Below are 27,984 nucleotides of genomic sequence, written 5' to 3' on the forward strand. Positions count from 1 at the left end.
ATATTTGTGTTTGAAAATACCTCACTGAAAATGTTTCTAGACAAGCAAAAAAGCTGCTATGCACAGCGTGAATATAAAAAACAAATATCTAATATAAAACAATTATGCGCCATATTTTGAACATTATATAGTCATATTTTTACTGTTTAAAACTACTGATTCCGATGCCTGGGATTCAACAGCAAAAATTGCTCCTCAAAATTTTAAATTTGCTCCTCATATCAAGTCATAAGTATTAGTGTGTGTCAGGTTTTTTGGGGGGGGGCGGGGGGATACACACATTAAAAATCTGACTTTTGTGTTCTTACCTTTCATAGATTGTCTTGAGAGAGACCTGATCAGACACGCCATCACTTTCTTCTAAAAAGAGGATGATCCATGACGTCCTGTAAGGCCACTCCTCGGTCAGATTGATCCACGACGCCAGACGATCCCAATTGAAGATTATCTGATTGGCTCGCAACAGACGGCCTGTCAACAGGAGGGCAGACATGGCATGTAATCACAATTTCAAATCCACAAAAAAATAAATGGGGGAGTCTGTGATTATGAAACAGACTATCATTACGAAGGCTGATGAATTGAGGAGTGTGCATGTTTACCAGTGATAGAAACAATATTGAGCAGCCTCCTCATGGTCTGGGGACTGATGTCACTGAACCAGTCCTCAGTTACCAGCAGCTTTGTCAAGTCAAAGGACATCTGCCTGGTGATGGTCCTCTGCATCTGGCGCCGCCGGTATGTGTCCTTCCAAGAGAGCCATCATTTTAAAAAATTACGTTCTTTGCATAGAATATTTTACATGCTTGGAAGGGTAATACGTTTTAATGGGAAAGGATGCTGAATTGAAGATGATTTTTAACAGTAAAAACCGTGAATAGAACTAATCATCCACAGTAGATTAATGGAGCTAAAATGATTTCCTGGAAGTCGTAAATCTGCAGTGTGCCCCCTGAAGCCAAACTGAACCAACTGCATCATGAGACCCCAAAGACGGCCTTCAGGGTCACCATGTGATCTCAGGCCAAGTGACTCAAAGACATTAATGAAATAAAAATGTACATGTCTCATATTCCAGACCTTATCTGCGAACAATTCATGCTTCCTATTTTTACATGTAATATGTGTATCTAAATTGGGAGTCTCTTAAGATTTTCTTGAAAACAAAAACAAACTAAAGGAACAATGAATGGGAATCTCTCTGAAAGCTATCTTTTAAGCCACATTCTTATCTATCAGCCTTTCCGGTCATATAATCTGCTAAAGAGAAAAACTCTATGTGACTGCAAGAGAAAAACAAATCAAAGAGCCTCTGTCCCAAGCAGAACAGTCATGACATGACACACAGTCTAGCTATTGACACAGATCTACCGGGGAACATCTGTGATGATATCAGACAGCTGCCATGGTCATGAGCCAAGATGAGGCTTTTGGTCGACTTTGAAGTCGTAATACCACTCATGTGACCTCTTTCTCGGAGATGAAACATATGGCCACCACTCAGTCAGGGCCCAAAAGGTCCAAGTTAAAGATAGACTTAAGAGTTTTCAAGCTGTACATCCGCTTTGCAGAGAGGCTACCATTTGACTCATCAGACCATGTGAAATGTATTTGCGGTCAAATAACATAACAATAACAACATAATAATGTATTTGGTAGAAACGTCCCAGACAAGGCCTGAACATACATTTTTGTAAGTGTGAATATACATATATATACAACATATACAGTAGACATATATACACATATACTGTATATACACACACACACACACATATACACACATCCCGTCATAGTGCTAATACGTACTGTAATATTGACACAATTCGCTCAGTAGCAGGTCGTGCACCTGGGTCTTCAGCGGGCATTTACCTGACTTAATCCACCTCTTAATACCGATACTACCATGATCATGATGCTATTATAGAATCGATTACAACTACATTAAAACATAATACAAAAGGACACCACTGGGCCGAGTACATCTGGAACAGTTCAGAATCCACATTTATCTAATAAAATAATCACTGCTGATTATCAAATGTATTAATAGATGTGTATTGTTCGTCGAACTAGGCTTGCTCTGACTAACCAATCAGAGGGCAAAACTTCACTGTGGGCCAGCCACCTAGCCCTGTAAGGTGAATTTGAAATCTGACTGGTGACAGAAATAGTCCCAGTGTTGCAGTTTAAGCTAAATTGAGCAGCAGTAATGATTATGAAGGCCTTGGATCGATCACACTGACATAGAAGCGCTTATATTTATGATTGGACAAAAAAAAAAAAAATCCAACACCCACATTAACGTATTGGAATCTACGGGAATAGAAAAGCTTAAAATTAAATTCATTAAAATTTCATTGAACAACTTTCAGAATTGAGGTTGTACAAGAAGTAGATCAGTGCTTCTGATTGTGTGTAGCACACTGCATTTGCTCAATGCTCAAATATTCGCCTAATCAACATTATTCACAGAATGTTTCAACCTCCAAGCAGTAGGCGCTAGTCTATCACAATATTTGTTTGCATGTTACCTACACAGTAATAAAAATCATTAGTTCAAACTAGAGAGTGAGTAATTCTTTCATTTCCCCCTCCTGCCAAGAGAATTAAGGGCAGGATGCCTCCAGAATCAAAAGGGCTAGCACCAGCATTTGAGGTCTAAAAAAATGTTTAGCAAACAAGTAAGGGAGGCGGTGAGGAAGTGGAGGGTTCGTGATAAGGTCTCGCAGGGGGCAGGAAGGCATCAGCGACAGCAGCAGAGTCGCTTAGCCTCCTGCCAGCAGAGCGGTGCCAGTGTTTTGTCGCGGGGACCCACTGCTGCTCGGCCTTGTCATTAGACGGTGGCGACGCAGCAGGAAGGATAAACAGCCATTACATCAATTACACCAGGAGCCTTGGCTGCACACCCATCACCCCACTCTCTCCTCTCTCGCTCGACATATCAGCATGTCTCCTCCTGTCCACTGGCCTCCACGCCGCCTGCCAAAACCACGCCTGCACTAAGCATCCTCTTCAGGAGGCGACGGAAATGAGAAAGCAGCAAGGGTTTCTATGGCACTAAGTCCCACCCTCTGGAGCTAACATTTTCCATACAAATAATTCCCACGTGTATCAATTAACAATGTTAAAATGTTATCAAAAACATTGCTTATACAGTTAAAGTTTTATAACAAACTTAAATTATTATAGAATTGAAATAATGAATTCTAAACTGGTACAAATTAGAAGTCAAAGAATATCCTGAAATGGATTGCATTTGATTTCAGACATTTCACTCTGCATGATTTAAAATAAGATTTACCCTGCGGTTAAGGGCGGTCTTGCTGCCGAACTTTGCCTGGTCTGGAGCCAGGCTACTCTGAGACATCTTCTTGTCAACATCTTCAGTCCATCCTGGGGTAAAGGAGAATCGAATGAGGTCAAATATCATTTTTCACGGAACATCCTCAGATGGATTTTGCTGTACCTTCTGCAGCTAAGCTGTCGCCATTAGTGGGTGCCGCCATGCAGAGCTTCCTGGCAGTGCTGAGACCTCTGCTGTTGAGGAACACTGGCAGGTGGACAATGTTCCTCATGTAGTCGTGGCCATTGATGTTGGAGTCTCTTAGAACACTGTTGAGGTTTTGGTTGATGGCTTTAATGATGATATGAGGGTCGCTGGCGAAGATGGAGATGAAGGGCCCTTTGGAGAAGAGAACTCGCACCTAGCAGGAGAAGCGGCAGTAAATTATGCCAGGAAAAGGGTCAATAACACATAGACAATTGATTTATGGATAGCAGTTCACAATTTGGTGTTGTTTTTTTAAATCCACAGTAATAATAGTTGGAGGGGGTTTAAAAAAAAAAAAAAAAAATTGTGAACTGCTATCCATAAATTTTTAAACCCACAGTAATAATATTTGGGGGCGGCACGGTCGACTGGTTAACACGTCCACCTCACAGTTCAGAGGTTCGATCCCGGCCCCGGCCTCCCTGTGTGGAGTTAGCATGTTCTCCCCGTGCCTGTGTGGGTTTTCTCCGGGTACTCCGGTTTCCTCCCACATTCCAAAAACATGCTTGGTAGGTTAAGTGGACACTCTAAATTGCCCCTAGGTGTGAGTGTGAGTGCGGATGTTTGTTTGTCTCTGTGTGCCCTGCGATTGGCTTGCAACCTATTCAGGGTGTCCCCCGCCTACTGTAATAGACAATGAATAGTATAATCAATAATATTTGGACTAACATTTGGAGGAGCACATGAAGCCGACTGAGAGAGACAAGTCAGAAGTGGAGGCAAAGTGTGACTCACAAGTTTGCTATGCCCCAAAGTGCATTGCGATTCATCATCTATTTTCTATACAATCACACTGTTTTTGCCTGGTGGTTATGGAAGAGAAAGGTCACATCTGCACTGGCCTCATTTTAAAGTACCAGAAGCTAAACGTCTAATTATTTTCTGTAGTCTGTGAATTTAAATGTAAGTAGTTTTAGACAATACTTTCCTAAATAAAATTCAATGTTTATTCAACTTTAACACAATCCCCTCCATATTAGTACTTGATATGGCCAACAATGTCTTATTTTATAAAAAAAAAAAATTAAAAAGTGATAAACCGTTTTAGCACAACTAAGCCCCGAATAAATTTGTCAAAAAAGGAGTTAATCCAATCAAACAGGAATATGTCTGTGGATATTCTCATCCATCCAAGATATTTTGAACAAAACTGGACTGCGCTGTTGGTCTTAGAAAACGTTGCACCTCTCATCCGAGAAGGCTTTATCAGTTCATGCAACAAGGAGGAACATAGTGACTTGTGGCACACTGTCATAAATCTTGTATTTGCAACAATTTATAGGGGATTTTCCATGGTGCTAACTAAAGAACAGTGTCCAAGCGTCACAGGACGTGGGTTTGTGTGGTATGTTTTCACGGTTTGTTAACCCTTGACCATTTAGACTCCACAAACTCCACGCAGGAGGATGAACCAACGTTTCAGCAGCAGCTGTCAACATCATGTGAACTCAGCACAGTGCATGCGCTTACTTCAGACAGATGAGAAGATTAAATTAGCACACAGGAGGTTGCAATCTACTTTGGGATCGCTCCACAAAATAATAACATTTGGCTTAAGGTGGAATAATTCTATTAGAGCAGCTGGGAACAGCAAGCTAAACTTAAAGGGAAGCTGCGGCAGCTGGAAACAACTGGGCGGCTGTACACCACAGGTGTGAAAATTAGGTTCATGGGAACAAATATTCTTGAACTACAACAGCGACGACCATCACCATAACCACACACCGTGTCCAGCATTTGCAGCACTTTGTCCTGTTCACAGGCATCCAGCCCGTCTATGATGACGGCCATCCTTGTCTGGTTCTGAGTAAAGCCATCAATTGTCTTGGCCATCTTTGACATTAGCTCTACCTCATGCTTCAGAACCTGCCATGACAAGGACAAATAAAGGCTTTAAAACATGTACAAGGTACAACCACATAATTCGATTTTTCATGTATACTACTCAGAAATGCATATCTAATCAATTGAATTTACAATTTCAAAGAATTTCATCTATCTCCGATGGGATCAAATGCAATCCATTTGCACTACCTTCATAAAGCCTTCACTTTTGAGCTGGTGCAGGTTGTTGGCAGCCCTGTGCAGGCGTTTCCTCTGGGAGTTGAGGACTGAGTCGCCCACCTGCCACCAGGTCTTACAGTTGAGCAGCAAGGCCAGGCCAACCACACTGGCCATTGCAATCAGCACTGCATTCACTGTCAAGTTCTCAGGGTCCACCTGGATACAAAGCACAGACCAGTCAGCAGCCCACTGAAGCAACATATCGTCACTTTACTGTGAAAAACACAAGTCAATCTTTTTCATTTTTCTTATATTTACACGAATGGTGTTTCCGCGTTACAGACATAGCATTAAAGTGAACATTTTTTTGAAATTCCAAAATTGGACATACGTGCATTTCACAGGACAGCGACGATATACTACTGTTCCACATCATGCATTATGTATGATAAAAAAATCTGTCAATTTCTCCTCTTCTTAACCCACCTTAAATATTGCTAGCAAGGCTAAGCCAGCAATGAGGCAGCAAAGTGTCAAGGCGAACAGTACAAAGGATGGCACGCAGCATGTCTTTTTCCACTTTTTACCTGGTAGGTGGGAGGACAAGAATGATGTAATCCTGCTTGTAATGTGCTAATCGTAATTAACAGCTTCCTTAACCTCTTAATAGTGCACAAATGGAAGTAAACACCAGTTGTGTCGAGCCCTCATTTACTTATTGTGGTTTAATAAACCACGATAACAGGAAGTTTCTGTCATACTGTCGCTACATTATGTACAAATAAACACGTTAATTTATACGACGTTGACCAATAAAAATGAAATCTGGATATAGAACAACATAAATTCACAGTTTAGTTGTGACTTAATGGAAGCTGGTGTCGTATTTGAAAGACAGCAAAGTCACCTTGGATCTCATCATTCTTGAAAACCCGAAACAGTCTAGTGGCCATGAAACCAAACTCCCTTTCACACGCATCTGAGAGCGTGGCAATCATCTCAGCCATGGACGTCTCCCCTCCCACACTGGACAGGCGATTGTAATCCGTGAAAAGGAACCTGTCACCCATGAGAAAGGAAACGTGTCTCTTTTAACATGCAACAACTCAGGTTAAATGCCAAAAGGTGATTTGGATTCGTTTTGTGTGTCACTGTCACCTGACTGGCAGTGCACGGGTGGTTTGTTCAGGCAGTTCGGGAGGATTAACAAACATCAGTTTGAGGAGAAGCTCCAAGTAGCCAATTTGCCGGGCCAGGCGGGTGCTGATGACCCACGCCCAGTTCCAGCTCTCTCTCTCACGTCGGCTTCCAAAGTACACCAAAACTGGAGTGAAGACAAAACAGCCAAGGCTTGTAGTTGAATTATTTTAACATTGGTAAATACTGTACAAATAATTAAGTTATAGTGAACTAGCCAGCTGCTTGTATTCTTCTGGCATGATTTCTTCTTAAACGTTTATTGGTTATGTAATGGCGCCCTCTAGTGAGCAACAGATTTGATGGCATCCGTGGTCCCTGGCAAATAGGGACTGGCCCGGCCACAAATAGCACATTTCCTTGAAAAGCGGGGGTCACCCAAACCGTAATTCTAATTGCCTATCTTAAGAGTTCTAACCACAAATATACCACAAACTATGATCCAAAACCACTTGGAAAGAGGCTTAATAGCATTTCAAAATTTCAAATGCTTACATACAGTACACATTATTTTGCTCCCCCACCCCTCTCCGCAAATTATGGGGGAATAGGTTCCAAGAAGAAATCCGTGTATACTGTAGCTGGCTAGGTTGATTCACGAATGCCGCACCACGAATATGCGTGGGGTCGACTGTAGTCGTATTCTTGAACAAGCAATTGAGACACTGTAACAAGTCTGTCATTTTACCAAAGAAGATGTAAATCAAAGCAAGGAAGCTGAGGGAAACTGCGATGGCCAGCTTGTGATCAACAGTAAAGCCCAGTATCACAGCCACTGAGCCACACAGCAGGAGGGTGAGGAAGACCACCAGCCAGGAGAACTGGAACAACGGTTCGATCTGCTGCCCTGCAAATGTCTTCATTTCATCTGAGACATAATCGCAGATGATAGGAGTCCTATTAGCACACTTCAGTTACATCCCAAATACATTTCAGATGCTGAGTGAGTACCTACCCTCGAGTTTCTTTAAAAGAAAAGATTTCCCACTGCCCCACTGTGCGTACAGACCGACACAAATGGGTGGTTGCATGGTGGGCTCGCTGAGAATGTCTGCAAGAGCGCTGCTGTACAAGTCGTAACCCAACATATCCCCGTCTGATTCAGTTGGCGAGAGGTGTTCTGAAAGAGATGAACGATAAAAAAATATGAATGGCTGAGGGTATTCCCAATGACTCCTTAACAACAAGCAGACGGTCATACTGGCGCCAAATATTTGCGTGAGGATGCTTTTCTGGTGGGTGCAATCAATGTTGTATGGCGTTTCTCCAGCCTTGTTCGGGCGGTAAAGGAGGCGGCCATCTTTAGGGTTCCTTAGCAGTAGCTCGGCCAGCTTTCGGCTCCTCCCTCTGATGGCGATGTGGAGGGGTGTGTCGCCTTTCTGTTCAGTCAAAAGGAAGTCACATTAAATAAAAATGACAACATGACTATGTCATTAAGAGTTACACGGCCCTGACCTTGTCCACAGCCGACACTTTTGCTCCTTTATCCAAAAGCAGCTCAACAATCTCTATGTTCCTCATTTTTGTGGCTTTGATAAGTGGGGTTTCTCCCTCCTAAAATAACCGGACACACTTTATTATTTTTGAGAATAATTTCAGAGAAATGTGGAGAAGTGGAAAAGACATGCAACATAATATGCTATGAAGCTGCGCAATGTTATACCTTGGTGCAGCTCTCAGTGTCAGGGTTACACTGCAGGATGTCTCTCACCATGGTGGCATTACCTTTCTCCACTGCCCAGTAGAGAGCAGTCTTTCCGTCCTGGTGGGGAAGAAATATTGGGATTCAATTTACAACCACACAAAACAGCAATAGTGATTAAATAAAGCTGAGTAGAATGCAGGCAAAAATTCAGAATGTGTTTTCTTTGGCTTTTTTTCTTCATGATTTTGTTGATGGCAAAGAGAAAAATGTTTGATAATGACCATTGGAACTTGAATCTATTTTGACATAATGGCAGTGCAGCAACTAAAATGGTACACACATCAAGAGTTAAAGCAGTTTAAATGCTTTTAAAATTCCTCATATACAGTAGCTAGCACATTGTTACACTTGTATAACGGATATGAATGTTTGAAAAAAGCGTGACATGAAATTGACTGCCCTCAGCAAGACTCCTACAATTCATTAAACACTATGCTTACATAACATATGCGTTTTAATTTGTTTGGATCATTTTATCACAGTGTTCGACTTGTATGCCAGTTAAGTGTTAAAATGTTACATTGCTCGCACAGTTAATCATTTTAGCATTGTGACAGTCGGACGATGTACCAGATAAAACAAATGCAAATATGAACAAATGTGAACAATTTGGTCAAAAATGGTCAAAGGTTAGGGTTCCACTAATACAGCGATACAAAGTATCTCCTAAATGTGTGTCATGCTCTCCATTTGTGTCTGTTTCTGAAACCCAAATATTTGCAGAAACTCCGAGCTGTGGATTTAAATTCACTTCAAGTAACAACAGAGCAAAAGAAAGAGTATTCGGTTACAGTGAACACAAATAGGTCCTGCTTGCTGGTAAAGATCAACCAAGATTAGGAGAGGAGCTCCTACCTGGCCCCTGACATCAATATCCGCATATTTGTTCAGCAGAGCTCGTACTATTTCCACATGACCTCCTCTCACTGCTCCAATCAGCATGGTCTCTCCACTCTGGAGGGAGGAAACAGTGTGAAGGGAATTGCATTTGTTTTTCCATGTGGGTGTCTGAAAAACAAGTGTGCAATCGGTCTCACCCTGTCTGGTATGTTAACATAAGTGCCAGCATCCAGCAGGTCTTGTACAATTTCAGTGTGTCCCTCCTTGGCAGCGATGGCCAGAGCTGTGTTGCCATCCTTGTCGGTCATGTTGACATTCGGGTTCCTCTTCAGCAGCTCCTTGACGACTTCAGTGTAGCCGCCTTTCACTGCCACGATCAAAGCTGTCATGGAGTTCTGAAAAAGAAACAAGCGCTAAAACTTGGCTGTGTGCTAATTAAACAGACTTGTCATTCACTGTCATGTGATGTGTCATAGCAAGCACAATCCAAACTGGCGTTGGGACTTTTGACAGCAGCTGTAATGCAGAGATAATTGACCGGTCATATGATACATATATAATCAGCTTACGGCTCCTTCCTGGTCCACATCGGCTCCGTTGGCCAGAAGGTGCATCACACTATCGTAGTGACCTTTCCTGGCAGCCCAGATCAGTGGGGTGGTGCCATACTGAAAAGAGAGAGCACATTGAAACCATACAATACACTTGCAGAATTGATCTTATTATTCTACAAAAAGGATAAAAGGAAAGGACAGACAGATTTGCATGATTACTCCAGGCTGCATATCTCGTTACCTTGTCCGAGCAGTTGACTTTAGCTCCATGCTGCAGTAAGAGATGGACGATCTCAGCATGGCCTCGGCCCGCCGCCCAAATTATGGGGTAGACGCTATACTGTTGGGAAAGACCACATGGATGATGTCAAGTCAGGCCTGATGCTTTAAGCCATAAACATATATACACATACATATATACATATACATACATATATACATATATATATATAATATATATATAATATATATATAATATATATATATATATATATATATATATAATGCAAATATATATATATATATATATATATATATATATATATATATATATATATATATTTTTTTTTTTAATCTGCACCAAGATTGGATCAGATATACATTATAAAAATAATAAAAGTTTAATGACATATCCATGTAAAATAGCATATAGTACCTGACCAGTGATGTTAGGGTTAGCTCCTTTGCTCATGAGCAGTTGTGCCACATCTGTACGACCTTTATAGGCGGCCCACATGAGAGCAGTCCAACCACCCTAATCAGAAGACACACACAACCACACATACCATTCGTTTAAACATAGAAAAGGTAAGGGATAATGTATGGACTACAACGTTGGCTTCAGTTCAAATTCAATCCCAGCAATAGAATGACCTTTGTAGTGCTTTGTGGGGACTCAAGACAATGTGCTATTTACAAATGGAGTGACACACATTGTACCAAGGGAACAGTACCACCACACATTATCATTTTGGTACTTTTTTTGTTATAAATAATCCCAATGTGATGCACGGTGTGCATTTTGAACCTCACATGGCAATGACTCAGATGATGTCCCTTCCTTTGAGTCACTAACCAGGGCTAAGTGATTGAAGCGAAGTAAATGCAACCTTTTTTTTTTTTTCAAGAATATGTTCCATGCAAGCCCACTAGTTGAAACGGGGCATTCTGATAAATATTGCGTTTGTGGAATAAGTGTTAATCCACTCGTTTTCAGCCATCTCTGGGGGCGGCCATTTTGTCTTCTGTCGACTGAAAATGACATCACAACAGCTCACAACGACCAATCGCGGCTCAGATTCAGGAAACAGGTCAGCTGTGATTGAATGTGATCAGAATGCCGTGTTTCAACTAGTGGTCCTGCTGGTTTGGGTTGACTTCCGCTTTAAGGGGTTTGTGTGATTAGTGCAACTGGACACAGAGGCGAGAATGTATACTGTGGATCTGCCAGCAGGTCTCTATTCCAGAAGCAAATCCTATCGTTGCCTCATATGAATAACATTAGAGGTCTATAAATGAGATTACTAAAAGAGAGGAGCCATCACAGCACTACTGAGGGTGGTAATCTCATTTAATAACTAATGGTTCTTCATCTTTAACCCGTTAAACCCGGGAGTGCATAACCGCGTTTCTACCACTAGAGCCGGGAGCGCTGTTGCACCTTTCTACCTTTCAAACCGGGAGAGCGGATACGTCACTGTCCTTTTTTAATCCAATTCTCCGTCTCTTAGCCAATTTAATGCATCAGAATATACACGTGATGGTGTCGCGAGACCGCGGAGGATGTCGTGGAATTTTTTCGAGCCGTAGGTAGTCTAATGACGGACGCCGTCGATCGCCGGGAGCTCTGATTAAAGTAAGTAACGGCAGTGATATATAGACGACGTGCACGACCAGTGAAACCAGTCGAACGTGGTATGATATGGTTTGTAGACAATTACGATAATTCCAACAGCGACCTTAGGTTTTGGGAAGCTGTTGAGAAAGGCGCTTTAGTCCTTAATGGGTTAACCAGCACTCAGGTCATCACGTTGATAGCTATTAAATGAAGACATGGTTTATTACATTTAAAGTTTTAATACTATTTGTACATTGAATTCCCGACACAAAAATGTAAAAATAAATGAAATTATTATTATCATCTTGCAATTTTTTAATTAACATTCAAAACAATAATCCGTCCTTATTGCACTAGCAGTCACAATTCTAAATGTATTTTTCAGATGATATTTGAGCACTGATATTTGAGAGCACTTGCTTCCTATATCAGACAAGAACAACGCTAGATTTGTTGTTCCTTTTCCCTTTTTTGCTAGTAGTACAATCTTGTGTATTGTGTGAGGAACTTGGTCCTTGACTTGCTCCGTATGTGGCTTGCAATATCTTCTGGTGTGAATTGGCAACATTGACTTGCATTGACCTCACTTGACCAAATGTCTATTTGTTCTGGGTTTGGCAGTCTCATAGTGCCAATTTTCCCTCACCATAATTACTTCAGTGACTTAACTATTACTGCTTTACCCATCATTTATTTATGTCGATATTCTCACCATGTCTCTGTGTTCCATGTTAGCATCGTTGTCCAGCAATTCTCCCACCACCTGGATGTGGCCTTCCTTGGATGCTGACATCAGCGCTGTCCAGCAGTCCTGCGCAAAGATGCAAACTGTCACCATGGGAACCGCCATCGAGCGCCATGTCAAGCTGAATGAGTGCCTGGCTGAGCTCTGTGCCTGCATGCGAGTTATACTGAATTGCCGATTAATAGCAACGAAAGTGACTGGAATGTGACGTTATTGTGCGATTTGCAGGTTACATGGGCTAACGTTAACGAAAGGTTCAGAGTGTGTGCACGGCGCATGGATTGAATGATGTCATCAGAAACTGTCAAGTAAAAGTAGTTATTAAAGCGCCTACAAACCCTGCGCAAAGTAACATAAACATCAACTCCTAATTTTTCCAATTGATGTGTTCATTCTAACTATGTAACACCTTGTCCAGAACGCTTTCAATTCATTTCAATGTTGTGTAAGTGAGCGTAGAAGCTTACAACATCATCGCAGTTAACATTGGCTCCTCTCCTGATGAGCTCCTGCACAATCTCCAGATTGCCCTGCTCAGCTGCCACCATAAGGGGAGTCTGTCCATTCTGATGGATGAAAACAAGGAGATCAAGAGCATGTTCATTAAATTTAAACTACACAAACAGCCATAACTGAGAACACACAGTAGCAATGTCCATCCAGAAACCTATTTGAGAACATGATTACATACACATTCATGATTTGATACCGCAAATACACTTGATGGGATGCAACTTTTGCCACCACACCAATTTCAGGGATCAGTATTTCAGTATCAGATTTGTTTTGCTCATTGGTGTGAACTGACAATTTCTTTGTGAAAACACTTTAATATTTATGTTTGCAAAACATAAAGAGAAAACGTCATGCTATAGAAGTCACAGTGTTAGTTTTTTTCCTATATAGCAGTTTTCTATTACAGGCCAATGATTTCCCTTTCGACACACAGCACCTCGATGTACTCCAGTAATGTATACATGTAATCAAACAAGAGCGTTCTTGCAACTTACATCACTCCTGCTGTCGACATCTTTGAACTTGTCCAAGTGGGCTTTGACGGCAGCCAGGTTCTCTTCCTCCACGTAGCTGAACAGACTTTGGACAGCCACCGAGGTCATCTTCAGGGAGGTGGTGGTATCCATGGCTCAGTGGTCAACACCAGGACACCACTGTGGCGGGAGAGGAACGCCACTTAAGAGGTAGGAATGGGATTGGGCCTTAATTTATGTGAGTCCCAGGTAGACAAACGCTGGAGGACAAGCAAGAGGGCGCAAACCCTTTGCAGTGAGGCTGGCGGGCAAATATTGCACAAGCTTAACTGCGCAGTCTTTCAATAAAATGAAAGGTTCCAGGAAAAAAAGGCAAGGCAAACTGTAAAAATGGCACAATGACAACATGTGTAAGGCAAATTATAAAGTACATTTTAGTCATACATGCAAGTTCACAGGGTGCAAAGGTCGTTATTTCCACCAAAGCATTGATACAAATAGGATCAGGATTAGAACATCTACCTCAGTTCTGCCTGTTCATGCAGAAATATGAAAAAAATGTATGCACTCATGAGCTTTAAAAGGCCATGATCTCAGCGCTTCAGTCAAGAAGTCATCAAAGTCCTCTGAGGAGCTTTAAGCCTCTGAAGGTACGATCAACTGTGTATTCAAATATTTCCTCAGCAGTGGGCAATGAGTTTCCTCAACTAGGCATCTATGAGACGAATGGCTTCATCACATTTTAATTTGAATAAAACACATAGAACAGATATAAAATATATAACCCGTGACTTGCAAACGCGTTCAAACCCAAGACTTCTTGACAGTGAAGCAGACGTGCTAACTACTCACTACCTCACCCTGCTGCCCATTCAGGTGTCATAGTAAAAGGTAATTTACTCGTTTACCCCTGTATTTTTTTCTGAAGGGATTTTTAAAAAAAGAAGGAATTCATTGAAGTGAGGAATTTCACTTGCTAAAGACGCATCTGAGGATGAATTTGGGCCTGTTAGGCCACTATTTGAAGAAACACGGAATTGTAAATCATTTTAATCAAATCAAACTGAACATTAAAAAGATGTTTTTAAAGTAGGCTCAAGCACTTGAAACCCCTCCATAAAAAAAACATTTTTTATGATGGAGAAGTGGAGCAGACATAGTGCATAAATAATTTAAGTTCAGAAATAAAGAGACTCCTTTTTTTGATTTGGGTTAGTAACAGCTTTGTTCTGGTTTCACAGCAGCATACACCAATTTCTACCAAGCCACAAGTTCACCCTGAGCAATAATTAAAAGTCTTGTGACTGCTTTTATTCCACAGAACAAAAGAAAAACCCATTAAACATGGCCGCTTCACAGTAGGAGGGTTTCAGACGATCGATATACATATTAATAATTCATCAGGGTTGGGGGCTGGCGACCAGTCCAGGGTGTAAATACCCGGTATCTCGCCCCAAGACAGCAGGCCAGGGTAATATCCAGCTCATGCTAAGCGGAAAAAGGACAAGCGCTATAGGAAATTGATGGTTGGGTCCGAGTTGGGCTCTTCCTACAAGCAGCTCAGGGTTTCAACACAATCCTGAAGGCACGCAGGAAGCTCATGCTTGGGTCAATACTGCCTGACATAATAGTTGGGCAGACAGTACAAAGAGCCAAAGCAATCAAATACTGACTTTTGTGTCTTTATATTCCATTTCTACCTGCTTGTTATTTTCCCATCATAGAAAATGTCAAGCCCGTGAGCAGGGAAAAAATCCTTTGTTGACAGAGAAGGCAACAGTTGACACGCCCTCTCTGCTCCTTGGTTTCCCAGCACAACATGGAGATGAGTACATCACATCCGCGTCACCTCATCATTCGGGGGGAGAAAAAATACGAAGCCACCAAAAAAAAAAACCCAACATGTGTTCAAAGCTTGTTTACATTCAAATATGACCGATTGAAAAAGAAGAAACAAGCCTCTCTCTTACCTTGGTTGAAGATGATTTTCAAACACCGGTGTAATCCTTGCTCTCACACACCACACACACACACACAGCATCTACAAACACTGCCTGGATCAAGCTCGGCATCCCCCACCTCCTTTTTTACTCACGACTGAATATTAGATGAGGGGGGGTGGCCTACACCCAATGGCTTCCCCAAACAATGGCAGCACGTCATTTCCATTCAGGGTGTGCTCCACACCACTGGATTTGGAGGAAAGGGGATTATTTGTCTCATTTCTACTTTTTGTGCAATGATACAATGATTGATTGACATAATTGATAAATAGCAAGTGACCGATAATTAGTTTAGTCACCAGAGCATGTTGAAATGTCCTGTAGGACATGTAGGATATTAAATGAATATGGTTCAAAGGAGGCTGTTTTTACCTAACCATACAAATATTTTCATTCATTTCATTCATTCATCTTTTCTCTTTCATCTATCCTTTTTTTAAATGGACATACAACATACAGTATACATAATGTACAATTTAGGACGTGTCTGCATAATACAATTATTTCTTAAAATAAACATCATTGCAATGCTAGCAGCCAATGCTATGCTAACACAAGATGAGAGGTGTAGTGCCTGGTCTAACAATATATATAGAACACTAAAGTAGATTATCCAAGGTCAATGTGACAATGACTGGGACAATTTTACCCATATTTAATTTAGGGTAAGTCAAAAACTGTCATTTAAAGCTTTTATTTCACAGTAAATTATTATGTACTTTAAAGAGTCCTTGTTAAACTCTGATCAAACATGGAACAATTTTCGGAAAAAGGAATTATTGTTACTGTCAGATAAAACAATACTCGTGTCTCTAGGTTAATTCAAAGCAGCAGGATGCTTTTTCTACTGCCCACACACATACAGTGTAACATAAGCTAATGTCACATTTATCAATTTGCAGGATCTGTTTAAGGTTATGTCCCAGCGTGTGTGTGTATGTTAAACAAAAAAGCACCAACCTCATGGAATAATCGTCAGTGTAACGTGAGCAACACGCAGAAGTAGGCAGTTTGAAGGAAGAACTCTAAATTTATCCAGTCAGCTCTTCACTACATGCCATGAAGATATTAAAACTTCCCAGGATCCTGTCCCACGAGACCCCCCCCAAAAAAACACTGAAAAATTATGTGCATGTAGCTGTTTTTATAATGCAATATACTAGATGGATTTCAATTAATTAAAAAAGGCAACGCTACTACTTCCTGCTCTTAAAACCAACCAGCAGGAAAAAAAAAACAGTAATTAAGTTGCTATAATCATACTGAAGAAATCAAGGTAATATGCGCTTTGTTTGGCATAATAGGCAGTGGGCAACTGTTTTGAGGCAAATCGAAATGAAAGCACATCTGGATGGTACTTTTACCTGTCACATGGTCACGGCGTGACAGGTTTGTGGGGTAAGCAAAGACAGATTTGCAAGACTATCCTGTGATTTCGTGCTTCCGCAGGCTTATTATGATAGTTTGTTTCGTTTTCAATCCACAAGAGGCGATGACAAGTATAACAGTCGCGAGCTGAACTTCCAGTAGCTAACAGCTAGTTATCGTTAGCTCCGGGTGGCTAGCACATCAACAAGTACTTGTCATTTTAACGAAGTGGGGTAAAAAGCACACGTAAAGGAACCAAAATGCGCTTACCTCCAACGAAAAACTGTGAAAACGTCGGTGCTTTTCAGTTACAAGAATATAGTGTCATGATAATGTCGCGTTTACATTTGCAAGGCTTGTCTTTTTTTTTTCTTTTTTTTTTTAACTGAATGACGTCGACGTGGGGGGTACGGAGAGAGCACTCGGTACAGAGCCAGAAAAAAAGGAAATATATGTATATATATATATACATATATATATATATATATATTTGTTAATACAACGGGAATAATCAAATATAATGCGTAGTGTACTTTAAACCGACGAATAAAATCTATTTTTAAAAACGTTTAATTTGTATGTGGAGGTCACGTCACAATGCGTAACCCCGCCCCCACGGAGCTATATTCGAGAAAGTGTTCAACTGGCTTATACGATCAAAGTCAGTAGAAAAGTTGGACTCGTTGTAACGGTGTGGTTTGACAGAAGTGCCCTTTTTGGGACGTCACGCAACCTGAGATTTTTACAGCCCCGTCTTTGGTAGCTACACTTATTTTGGATAGGTAGCCTACAAAATCAAACTGTGGACACAGACAAACGAATTAATTAACATTATATATTAATTCTTTAAATAAAAAGAAATAAATGAATAACATTATACCATAACATTAATTTCAAACAAAGCAAACTTGTAGAATCAAAATATACCGAGCCTTCCGAAAGAAAACTGACAGTTTAATTTAAAAACAAAACTAAACGTTAAATGAGGTGTAAAAAGTTTAATGTTAGACTTAGATTTTATTTTAATGTTTTACTCTCTTTTTTCTAGGCTGAAGAATGATATCAGTCACGAGCAACGAAATTGCATTTTGTTTTACAATATGCTGTCAAACACCTTGCATTTTTGAAGGATTACAATTTAAAAAAATACACACCAGGAAGGCAGATTTGGACAAGGCTAAATAAATAAATAACGGTAAAAGCAGAAGGCAAAAAGTCAAATGTGTTGTGACAGAGGTGGTGCACATATTGAGCATTTGTGAAGCTTTGTATAATCTATACCTGTTTAACTATAATTAGGGAATTTTTATTTTAAAAAAGCCTGCCTTGGACATTTAGCGAGGCACAGGTATTCAAATTTCTGTCAATTTTTGGGGAACACGCTTACTTTGTTTTTCATTGGAAATATTGTATTTTAATGTTTTTCCCAAGTGCTTTTATTTAACTATCCATCCATCCATCCTTTATCTATAGCGCTTCTCCTCACAAGGGTCGCGGGCATGCTGGAGCCTATCCCAGCTGTCTTCGAGCAGTAGGCGGGGGACACCCGGAACTGGTTGCCGGCCAATCGCAGGGCACACAGAGACAAACAACCGCACTCACAATCACGCCTAGGGGCAATTTAGAGTGTCCAATCAACCTACCATGCATGTTTTTGGAACGTGGGAGGAAACCGGAGTACCCGGAGAAAACCCACGCAGGCACGGGGAGAACATGCAAACTCCACACAGGGAGGCCAGAGCCGGGATCGAACCCACGACCTCTGAACTGTGAGGCGGACATGCTAACCAGTTGACCACCGTGCCGCCCTTTATTTAACTAATGAGACAAAATTAGATGCTAAAAGTATGTATTTAAACTTTTTTTCTGAATGCTTTTTAATGCTAAAAAGTATAAAAATTGAAAACTTTCTTTTTCTTTTTTTTCAATTAAAGTGGACTATAACCAGTACAATTCAACAGATTTTTTTTTTCAAAATCTTTTTGAGATGGGAAAATATAAAAAAGAAAAACAACAACAACTGAGATAATGTGGTTGCACAAGGGTGGACACGCTCCTAAAACTGAAAGAATTGAAAGGAAACCGAAAGAATAAACTGTTCACAATCCTGTGTCATGTGTCATCTTCCACACCGCTTATCCTGTACAGGGTCGCGGGGAGGAGCTGGAGCCTATCCCAGCTGACTATGGATGAAAAGCGGACTATACACCGAACTGGTCGCCAGCCAGTCGCAGGGAACACACACAGACACTGTCACTGAACAGGAACCGATCCCACGCTGCCCGCAAACAACTCAGGCGTGTGTACCACGACACTAGCAGTGACTTGTTCACAATCAACTAGTCACATTCAAACTCATGTTAAATGGGGGTCTACACACTCTTGCCACCATTTAATGTGCCCATGATTAATCGCCACAGTCAGTTTTTAGGCTTTTCTTGACTTAAAATCAATTTGGACAAAAAAGACATTTATTTTCAAACATCAGCAGTGGTGTTTAAAAATAACCTCTCTTTATTTTGCCACATAAATCAGAATTGTAATGAACTGTCATACAAATCTTTCAATAAATTTCCTTCTGACACAAAAATAACATTATGTGACACAAGCACGCACGCGCACACACACACACACACACACACGCACAGACACAGGCAGGCGCACATGCACGCATACACACAAAACAAACAGGAAAAAAAATGCGCCATTGAATGCTTTGGCACTTTGGACATATGGAGCAGTTTGCATTGATCTGCTGGTTTTGGTGGCCATGCAGTGCAATGATGTCCTAAATGTTTCGTTTGCAGAATGACTGACATCCCTTATCATTTTTCTTTTTATCTTACAGGTGCTTTTCACCTTTACAGGGCCGCGCTACAAATATACACATGTACGAACCACATGAACACTGGAACACACACACACACACACACATACTCATACAGTACACACAGAGTTATGGCAGGAATATGCAAAATGTTAAACCATCTCCAAAAGAAATCCAAAACTTCATAGTCAACTTGGCTGCTTTGTTGTTATTTTACAAATGCAAAACAAAACCAAAAAAAAAAGTCACAAAGTGAACATGACGTTCCTCAATTGAAGGATATGTCGGAATGTGACGTTTTAGCAATGATGGCGTCAGGACAGCGTCACAAGGGTGTCATGTGTGAGTTACAACAAACAAGAAGGCTTGACGTGAACCAAAAACAACACAAGAACCCAGTGTCTCTTACACCGTACAGTAAATGCACCTTGAAACATCCCCTACTCTAACATAAAAAATAAGTTAACACAACATCCGGTCTTTGTACAACATCATCAAGTAAAATGACAACACAATGAAATCAAATTGCACTCACTCTTGTAGCCTCAGTACATTATGTGCTCTTTATGCACTGTGCACCAATTTGGACCATTTTATGTCCCGTTCATTGGGATAATTATGGCTACTCCGACTCTTAAATAAGGATAATTTCAGTTAATGTGACAGAGTGTGATTAGAGCACTGTTATTGTAACTGTACAAGATGTAATAAGTCTTATCAATTTCCCAAATGTCTGCAAATAGAGGTGAGGGACATGTATTTTCACAAATGAAGATAGGAAAAGTGTCAATTCTGGGGAGGAGGCACATTGATCCATATGGACTTATATATATTACAATTTATATCAAGTGGGGTTTAAAATAACGTAAAAGGGATTTGTATGGAGAAATGCAGAGACACGTCAAGTACTACGCTGAATTTATAAGCTGCGAAGCTCCCTGAATCGTAACGACTGACGCACACAACATTGTGTAGTGATAACATGTCGGAGTATACTGAACACTGTTAAGGGGACGTCAAGTCAAACATTTTCTTTACAATATGTTGTATGCACCCCTACTAGTCTAAAAATGGTATTCTGATTGATATCACATTGGTGGAGTATAAATTGAAAGGGAAGTCAACCCCAAAATTTCCTTTACAGTAATTTGTTCTATGCGCCTCCATTAGTCAAAACACGGCATTTTGATTAATATTGCATTTATGAAATATGAGTTAAGCAGTAAGCTTTTTTCTTAAAGAAGTAAAGTTTTTTTTCCATGTCAGGGGCGGCCATTTTGACACTTGCTGTCAACTGAAAAATCTGACCAATCATGGCTCAGTTTCAGAAAACAGGTTACCGTGAGCCCTGAGTAGTTGTTCTGTCATTTTCAGTCGACAGAGAGTGGCAAAATGGCCGTCCCCTGAGATGGCTAAGGACTGGTGGATTTTGCTGTTTAACTCATATTCCACAAACACAATATTAATCAGAATGCCGTGTTGTGATTAGTGGAGGCTCAGAGAACACATTTTTGTAGAGACATTTTTTGGGTTGACTTCCACTTTAAGAAGCAAAATCCATGTGCTTTTGTGCCCATCTCCGGGGGCAGCCATTTTCCTTGTAGCTGCTACTTGCATGTCGACATAATTTTCAGTTGACAGCAAGTGGCAATACAAAGCAAAATGGCCACCCCGTGAGTTGGATTAAAAATGGGTGGATTTCTCAGCTTCTTTCATATCACAAACGCGATATTAATCAGATCACCGTGTTTAGACTAGTGGGGGCGCTCCTTTAATGACACCAACTTCATAAGGGTTTCTTAACTCATTCACTGCCAGACATTTTCAGACCCTCTTTTACCCTAACGTTTGAAAAAAATATAAATAAATTCCTGGGATTGAATGACTGGCCTGTGAAAAGACAAATAATTATGTCAATGGCAGTGAATGAGTTAAAGCGGAAGTCAACCCCAAAAATGTACGTACAATAACAAGTTCTATGCAGCCCGACTAGACTAAACACGACATTCTGATTGATATTGTGCCTGTGGAATATGAGTAAAGTAATAAAATCCACTCGTTTTTGTCCATCCCACGGGGCGGCCATTTTGTCACTTCTGTCGACTGAAAATGACATCACAACTGCTCAGGTCTCCGGTAACGACCAATCACCGCTCACCTGTTTTCCGAAGCTGAGCCACGAGTGGTTGTTACCTGAACCCTGAGCAACTGCGATGTCATTTTCAGTTGACAGCAAGTGACAAAATGGCCAGAGATGGCTAAAAATGGGTGGATTTTGCCACTTAACTCATATTCCACAAATTCAATATTCATAAGAATGCCGTGTTTAGACTGGTGGAGGCACATAAAACACATTATTGTAAAGAACAGTTTTGGCCTGACTTCCACTTTAATACTGCGTAAAACGCCACACTTGGTATTATTTGAGAAATTGTATGGGTGCTTTGGTGCTGCTGTTTTTTGATAGCAACAGAGCTCAAATGGGCTTAGTAGTTAATGTCTGTGTGCAATAAGAGTCCCCACAAGTGACAGGATGTGATTATAGCACTGTTGATGTAACTGTGCAAGATTTGTAACAAGTATTTTTATTAATTACCGTGTTTCCACAAATAGTGGCCAGGGGCGTTTAGTTCATCAATTGCAGATGGGAGTAGGTAGATGTCAATTCAGCAGTGGGGGGGCTTTGGTTTGTATAGCATTACTAGTAAATTACAATTTATATCATTTGAATTGCAGAGAAAAGTCCAATATTACGCAAAACTAAAATGTGCGTAGATCCTTAGTTCAGTGATTAAGAAGTGCAGTCCACGTGTTTAGATTTCATTGTTTTGTAAAAGATGAAAAGTTGAAGTGATAAAGCCACAGATTTGTTTGCATTATTATAATCTGATTTACTGATTAATGTTCACGACACTTTTGTTCTGTAGAATTTTGGGACGTCATTGTGCATGCTTAAAAGACACGTCTAAGTGTTTAGTAAGTTAACAACTAAGAGGACCTTGAAAAAATAATCACATATCAAATCGCAATCAGATTATTTTTCCAAATTGTTCAACCCTATTAATTACAGTCACTACTTTTTTTTCCAGATGAAAAGTGAGATGTCTATTTGAAGGAGGCATTTATTAAAGTGGATGATGTACTTCGCAAGTAATTAGCGCCTATTGAAGCAGAGGCCACTATTTGAGGAAATGCAGTATTTACATTACTGTCATTTAGGGGCTTGTGGCAAGTAGCAAGGCTGCAGTGTGAAAAGCAGGAACAGGTTAAACAAAATCAACTTAAAAGAAAAGAAAATAATTCCACCCTCGGCGCTCAAAGAGGAAAATCTTGAAAAATATTATCCAAAGTCACATCAGAGTTAATCATCTCCCTTTTGAAACACACAGATATTTGATGCTGATAAGTCAGGTTTGTCAAAAAGCACAACAAAAATATATACTGTATATATTTAAAAAAAAAAAAAAAAATCCACTGGGCGAGACTTTTCCACGACTGGAGACAGACGAGATCTGGTTTCCTCTTTGGGACTTTTCTAATCATTCGAATCTCTGCAAAAGAAAGCGTCGGTAATGGTGTCGTCACATCAAAATACAAAACATTTATTATTAATGTCAACACCCGGTTGAGTGAAATCAATATTTTGAGGATCCTAAGGCCTGTTTGAAAGTTGGCAGCTGATGATAAACGTAATGTTTCCACCTAACAGAGGCTTGTATCCAGACAATGACAAAAACCCTCCACATACAGACTGCACGTGTACTCTTGGTACAAGTGTCATCCAAATGTGTTGTTTCACCTGCCAGGTACATAGAGGGTTTAAGGCAGCTTGGAATTCAGTTTATCTCCATTTTCCACGAGTAAAATGTAATGCAACCACTCTGTCCTCCTTGCTACTGGAAGTATCGTCAGGTTCTGTCCAAGCACATCCAATATTTGGTTCCTGGTCCGTAAAACAGACTCCAGCTCTCAGTGGTCTCCAGTTTGTCTCACTAATGCTTGTGCCGAGCCTCATGTGGTTTTGTCTTTCTGGCTGCAGTTGTTTGTGGCGCCGCCGTCCGTCAGCGTGCCTTCCTGTTGGCCTTTGGCCTCGCGACGCCGCGATCGGACCGGCAGGGCCAGGACTACCAGCAGACACAGAAGGTGTAAGCAGAAGTACCAGGACCTACGAACACACCAGGAACAGATATCAGTGCAGACAGCGAACACTCGCTATTTGCGAGGCCCGCAGGGAATACCAAAAATCTATAAATAATAGACTCCGCCCCCTAGAACTGTTTAGAATTGCCGATATTAATAATGAGACAGTGCAAAATATTAGGGATGGACCGACTACCGACTGGGCCGATTATCGGTGCCAATATTCAGCATTTTTACGAATATCGGCGTGAGCCTTTTAAAAAAATAATAATAATAATCTGACAGCCGATAATAGATCAATTTAAAATTGTGTCAACTTCAGGGAACTATTTATTTAATTTTTTTGTTAACTTTATAAGAGATGCTGTTGACCCTTGGAACTCTCTGCTTTTGTTTGAAATGAAGAAAATTTAACATTATACATAGTGAATCTAAGTGAGTCTCTTCAGTCCACATTTATTGGTCATAGAACAACTTCAGTTTGAATAAATTGCTAAGAAATTATAGTGAAAATAAGAAATTCAGCAAAAAAAAACAAAATACAATGTATTTCGTAATATTGCAATATTTTTCTCAGGTCTTAAAATGTTTAATTCCCCAAGTATTTTAATTAGTGGCCTATAAGAGGGTTAACCCTGGCTATGTCTATGTTTTGAGTCCATTTCAACATTTCATTTTACAGCAGAATCTTTGTTTTCCATGCTTGCTTGTTTGCTTAAGTTCATAACACAACAATATTATGGTTATGTGCAGCTTTATCTCAAGCCATAAAAGGTTGAACCGTGCCTGCACCAGCATTAGTCATATTTGGATTTAATGGAAGAAAACAAGATTGGATTTTTTTTTTTTTAAATACATATTATAAAATGACATTTTTTTCTATAACCGGGTAGTATGACCTAGGTTATTTGTCATGTCATTTTGACTTGATGTTACTGATGTAATAGCAATCAAAAGTGTATTTTGAGTTGACTTTTTTTTTTTTATTGTCTGATGCGTCGCCACCATGTGATTTAATCTCCATTTTTGAATAATGCTGCTAATTATTGTATGTGCATTCCAAGGCAGCGCCGTAGCCATATTAAGGCGGCAGATATGTCCTCATCATAAATTCTCACTAGCTTTCAATAATTAAGATGTCTCATTAACTGTAGCGGCCTAACAAGTGGGAAACGTTTATATGCCCGCCATGCGCCGTAACTTCCATTTCTGGGTTACGTTTTACAGTAATTTCCCCATTAGAAGAGGATGAAAGTCTTGCTCTACTAATTGCTGTAATAAAATCAGTAATCAGCTCTGCGTGGCTTTAACACAGACAAATTCATACCTGTAGAACTTGATCGAGGGCCCCACAGCCAGTAGGACAAATGGCACCACCGTGTAACTGATGGCAACTTGGGTCCAAGCCCACGTGATGACATCATAAATGCGCTTGTATGTGTCAGAGACCTGGAAGTGAGGTCTGACGTTGTGCCTTACCTACAAATAAAAAGAAGCATCATGTCATCTGAACTTGTTTGGCAAATTAAAAAGCAAATCAACCTCTTCACTCGATACGTAGACACAGGGTTCCAAACTATATCGCGGGTGATCATTTGCGCCCTCCACTGTATCGCAGATTTTGAAGAGACCGTTTTTGGGTGGTTTTTTTACAGTATTCAGCCAAGTTCCAGTTTAGAGTTCCTTGCCTTTAGTGTAGCACAACGTTGTGCCGCAACATGTCGAGCAGCGTTGAGGTCTACTGGAAGAGATGCAGTGTAATTTATCATTGTATAGTTTACAGTACAGTTTTATAGTAAACTTCAACTGGGAGTGACAAATAGCGAAAAGCCAGCACGCTTTGGCTAGAATTCTGAGCGAGAGTGACAACAGGCGTTAAGAAATTTCTTTAAAAAGTGTATTTCAATAAGTTTACATGTGTTTAAAAGGCATGGGAGCCCAAAAAGTATTTCAAAGACGCTTCTTTTTATATATGGTTTTACGTTTGGAATGTATTCAGTGTAACTTCAAAATGACCCATATTTTTGATGGCCACCATCAAAATTCTCATATTTACTGATCGGGGCACTCACTTTAATTGAATTACTGTATGATTATTGGATGCAAAGAATTTTGTGGTGTGTTGTTGGCTTGCCAAGTAAGTGTGGTGAAAGAGCCTCTAACTCAGGAAGATGGAAAAAGTAAATACATGGAAGATTTCACAAACACTTCCTGGAACAAACATTGCGCCTTACGATTAATGTGCCTTACTTCGGCTTGACAAACCCACAAATGGAAATCATTGAGTAGTTTTTGATTTATGGTGGGAACAAACGAGTCTACTCTATTTCCTCACATAATGGTCAGGGGTGTTCATTTGCTAAACTAATGATTATTATAGTGTGTCTATTATGGGCAAGCTCTTTATTGGGGGGACAGGGAGGCCATTATTTGTATTTAACTGCCGAAACGCAATACAGTGTATTATTTTTTTCAATCCCTAATTCTACTCAGGTCAATGTTCAAATGTTTGCAGCTTTCTCTGTTAACGCCAAATTTACAGATGTCTTTTACAGTCAGCTGTGTGTTATGAGTAATTGCATCTACTGCGACACAGATTGTATCAGATGTCAAAATAAAAGGTGGTTGCAGCAACCTAGAAGAATTACTTGATATTCTGGGGTGGGGGGAAAGGAGGGCAATATTGGAGCTACTGCATTTATTGATTATTCCAGTGGATAGCAATGAATTGGGTTGAGGTATTTATTACAGTGTAGCCCACTCCTAGAGGAAAGGCATTTACACAGCCAGGTACGTCCCAATAAACCAGAATCATTGAAAATGTCATTCAACGAATAAAAATCACATTCAGATAAACCAAAAATCACTTTTAAGAAGGCAAACTCCTACCTAATTTCTATATTAAAAACAAATTTGGTAGTTTCCTATATTGTATTCAAATTTCTTGAAATAGTGAAATCTGAGTTTTGCTTGGCTATTAACTATAATCATCAAAATCATACAAAATAAAATCCTGAAATGTTTCACTGTGTGTAGTGAATCAAAATTATATAAAGTTTCACTTTTTGAAGTGAACTACTGGAAAACGTTTTCCACAGTGTCCACATTTATTGAGATGCACTTGCATACCAAGATTATCTGTCACATCTTGCTCTTGGCGGAGGAAAAAAAAAACCACAGGAATCTTTGATGCAACTTTTGCATTGAATCTTATTGGGACGTGTAGGTGTACCCCGACTGTTCTGCCCAGGGAGTGTAGTGCAAATTTGTCCAATTCATTCAAGTGGGAAGAACTGTTGAATCTTTACTTACTGCACGTGCTGCCATAGTCATGCCGATGCCAGTGAGGAATGTCAGGTAGTAGCCCGGGTACACGCCGTGCCACATTGCTGACAGCAGGAAGGTGGCGGCAGTGGGGTTGATGGGACAGCGCTCGTAACACACCCTGAGGAAAGGATCGGTGAGGAGAATTTAGGATGAAAAAAAAATATTCAACTGAATGAATCCAGGATATTAAAGCACAAGAAAGCAAATTACAAATTGTGTAAATTACTCCTATGTGTGCTTTTACCTTTTGAGCCAAAGAGATGTTTGAATGTTCCAGTTGTCAAGGAAAAGTTTGAAACTGGTGGCAAACTGAAAGCCCACAAAATACACGCGGTTAGACGACGGTTTCAATTGGGCATCAAGAGGAAACAATGAATATAAACGATTTTAACCTCAATGTCTAGAATTCTGAGGTTGGAAATCAGGTCCCACTTTGGGGAGCCATCTTTGTTGTAGCCGTTGAAGCCGAATCCTGCTGCATTGTTGATGGCATCAGCTGCAGAGGAAACACACAAATGAATGTTACAGCCCCTGCTTAGAATTCACTTAACAGCAGCGAAGCGGCAAAGGCGAGGATGCACTTTGCGGTTTCAGCACCAGGGGGAGCTCTAATATCAATATTTTGAGGGCTGGCGTTACACTGCAAGTCCAAGTGGCTAGTTTCGATTTAATGCCTATATCGGATATTTTTGTCTGTCTATTTCTGTCTGTCTATCTATTGAAGTATCAAATATCTGATATGGCTGCCTTCAAAGCGGACACAAGAAACAACCTGCATGCACATTTTCCCAAATTATACATAAATTAGAACTCAACAAGCATTAACACCCGGCAGTGACAACTCTATAAACAAACTTTACAGATTATTTAGCTGCTTATCTAATGGTCAAGACAT

The 27,984-nt window shown here is 40.3% G+C and overlaps 2 protein-coding genes across 10 annotated transcripts in view; both read right to left on the bottom strand.

Moving 5' to 3' along the window:
* Window positions 1-17,340, bottom strand: part of kidins220a (kinase D-interacting substrate 220a) — a 49,685-nt gene extending 32,345 nt beyond the window's left edge. For 2 of the 6 annotated variants that reach the window (XM_086050529.1, XM_086050536.1), the window contains exons 1-22: window positions 13,446-13,592; window positions 12,903-13,001; window positions 12,403-12,501; window positions 10,509-10,607; window positions 10,095-10,193; window positions 9,869-9,967; window positions 9,497-9,694; window positions 9,315-9,413; window positions 8,418-8,516; window positions 8,210-8,308; window positions 7,956-8,133; window positions 7,710-7,874; window positions 7,443-7,622; window positions 6,716-6,881; window positions 6,465-6,616; window positions 6,044-6,144; window positions 5,588-5,773; window positions 5,279-5,419; window positions 3,470-3,707; window positions 3,305-3,396; window positions 603-747; window positions 309-471 (exon numbers count right to left, since the gene is read on the bottom strand). In XM_086050529.1, coding sequence (XP_085906655.1) covers window positions 309-471; window positions 603-747; window positions 3,305-3,396; window positions 3,470-3,707; window positions 5,279-5,419; window positions 5,588-5,773; window positions 6,044-6,144; window positions 6,465-6,616; window positions 6,716-6,881; window positions 7,443-7,622; window positions 7,710-7,874; window positions 7,956-8,133; window positions 8,210-8,308; window positions 8,418-8,516; window positions 9,315-9,413; window positions 9,497-9,694; window positions 9,869-9,967; window positions 10,095-10,193; window positions 10,509-10,607; window positions 12,403-12,501; window positions 12,903-13,001; window positions 13,446-13,577 — 3,029 coding nt within the window. In that variant the 5' untranslated portion in view covers window positions 13,578-13,592. Of the gene's footprint in view, window positions 1-308; window positions 472-602; window positions 748-3,304; window positions 3,397-3,469; window positions 3,708-5,278; window positions 5,420-5,587; window positions 5,774-6,043; window positions 6,145-6,464; window positions 6,617-6,715; window positions 6,882-7,442; window positions 7,623-7,709; window positions 7,875-7,955; window positions 8,134-8,209; window positions 8,309-8,417; window positions 8,517-9,314; window positions 9,414-9,496; window positions 9,695-9,868; window positions 9,968-10,094; window positions 10,194-10,508; window positions 10,608-12,402; window positions 12,502-12,902; window positions 13,002-13,445; window positions 13,605-15,394; window positions 15,583-16,387; window positions 16,514-17,065 lie in introns of those variants that run through there. The other 4 variants (XM_086050534.1, XM_086050535.1, XM_086050530.1 and 1 more) reach the window with 4 other exon arrangements.
* A 1,946-nt stretch (window positions 17,341-19,286) lies between these two features.
* mboat2a (membrane bound O-acyltransferase domain containing 2a) overlaps window positions 19,287-27,984 on the bottom strand; it is a 53,798-nt gene continuing 45,100 nt past the window's right edge. For all 4 annotated transcript variants that reach the window (XM_086050539.1, XM_086050538.1, XM_086050537.1 and 1 more), the window contains 5 exons: window positions 27,482-27,585; window positions 27,334-27,398; window positions 27,075-27,207; window positions 25,090-25,241; window positions 19,287-23,787 (listed from right to left, as the gene is read on the bottom strand). In XM_086050539.1, coding sequence (XP_085906665.1) covers window positions 23,634-23,787; window positions 25,090-25,241; window positions 27,075-27,207; window positions 27,334-27,398; window positions 27,482-27,585 — 608 coding nt within the window. In that variant the 3' untranslated portion in view covers window positions 19,287-23,633. The remainder of the gene's footprint in view (window positions 23,788-25,089; window positions 25,242-27,074; window positions 27,208-27,333; window positions 27,399-27,481; window positions 27,586-27,984) is intronic.

This window comes from Filicampus tigris, chromosome 13 (genome assembly GCF_054856515.1).
Source record: "Filicampus tigris isolate MCC_2025a chromosome 13, RoL_Ftig_1.0, whole genome shotgun sequence".
In the NCBI taxonomy this organism is placed as follows: Eukaryota; Metazoa; Chordata; class Actinopteri; order Syngnathiformes; family Syngnathidae; genus Filicampus; species Filicampus tigris.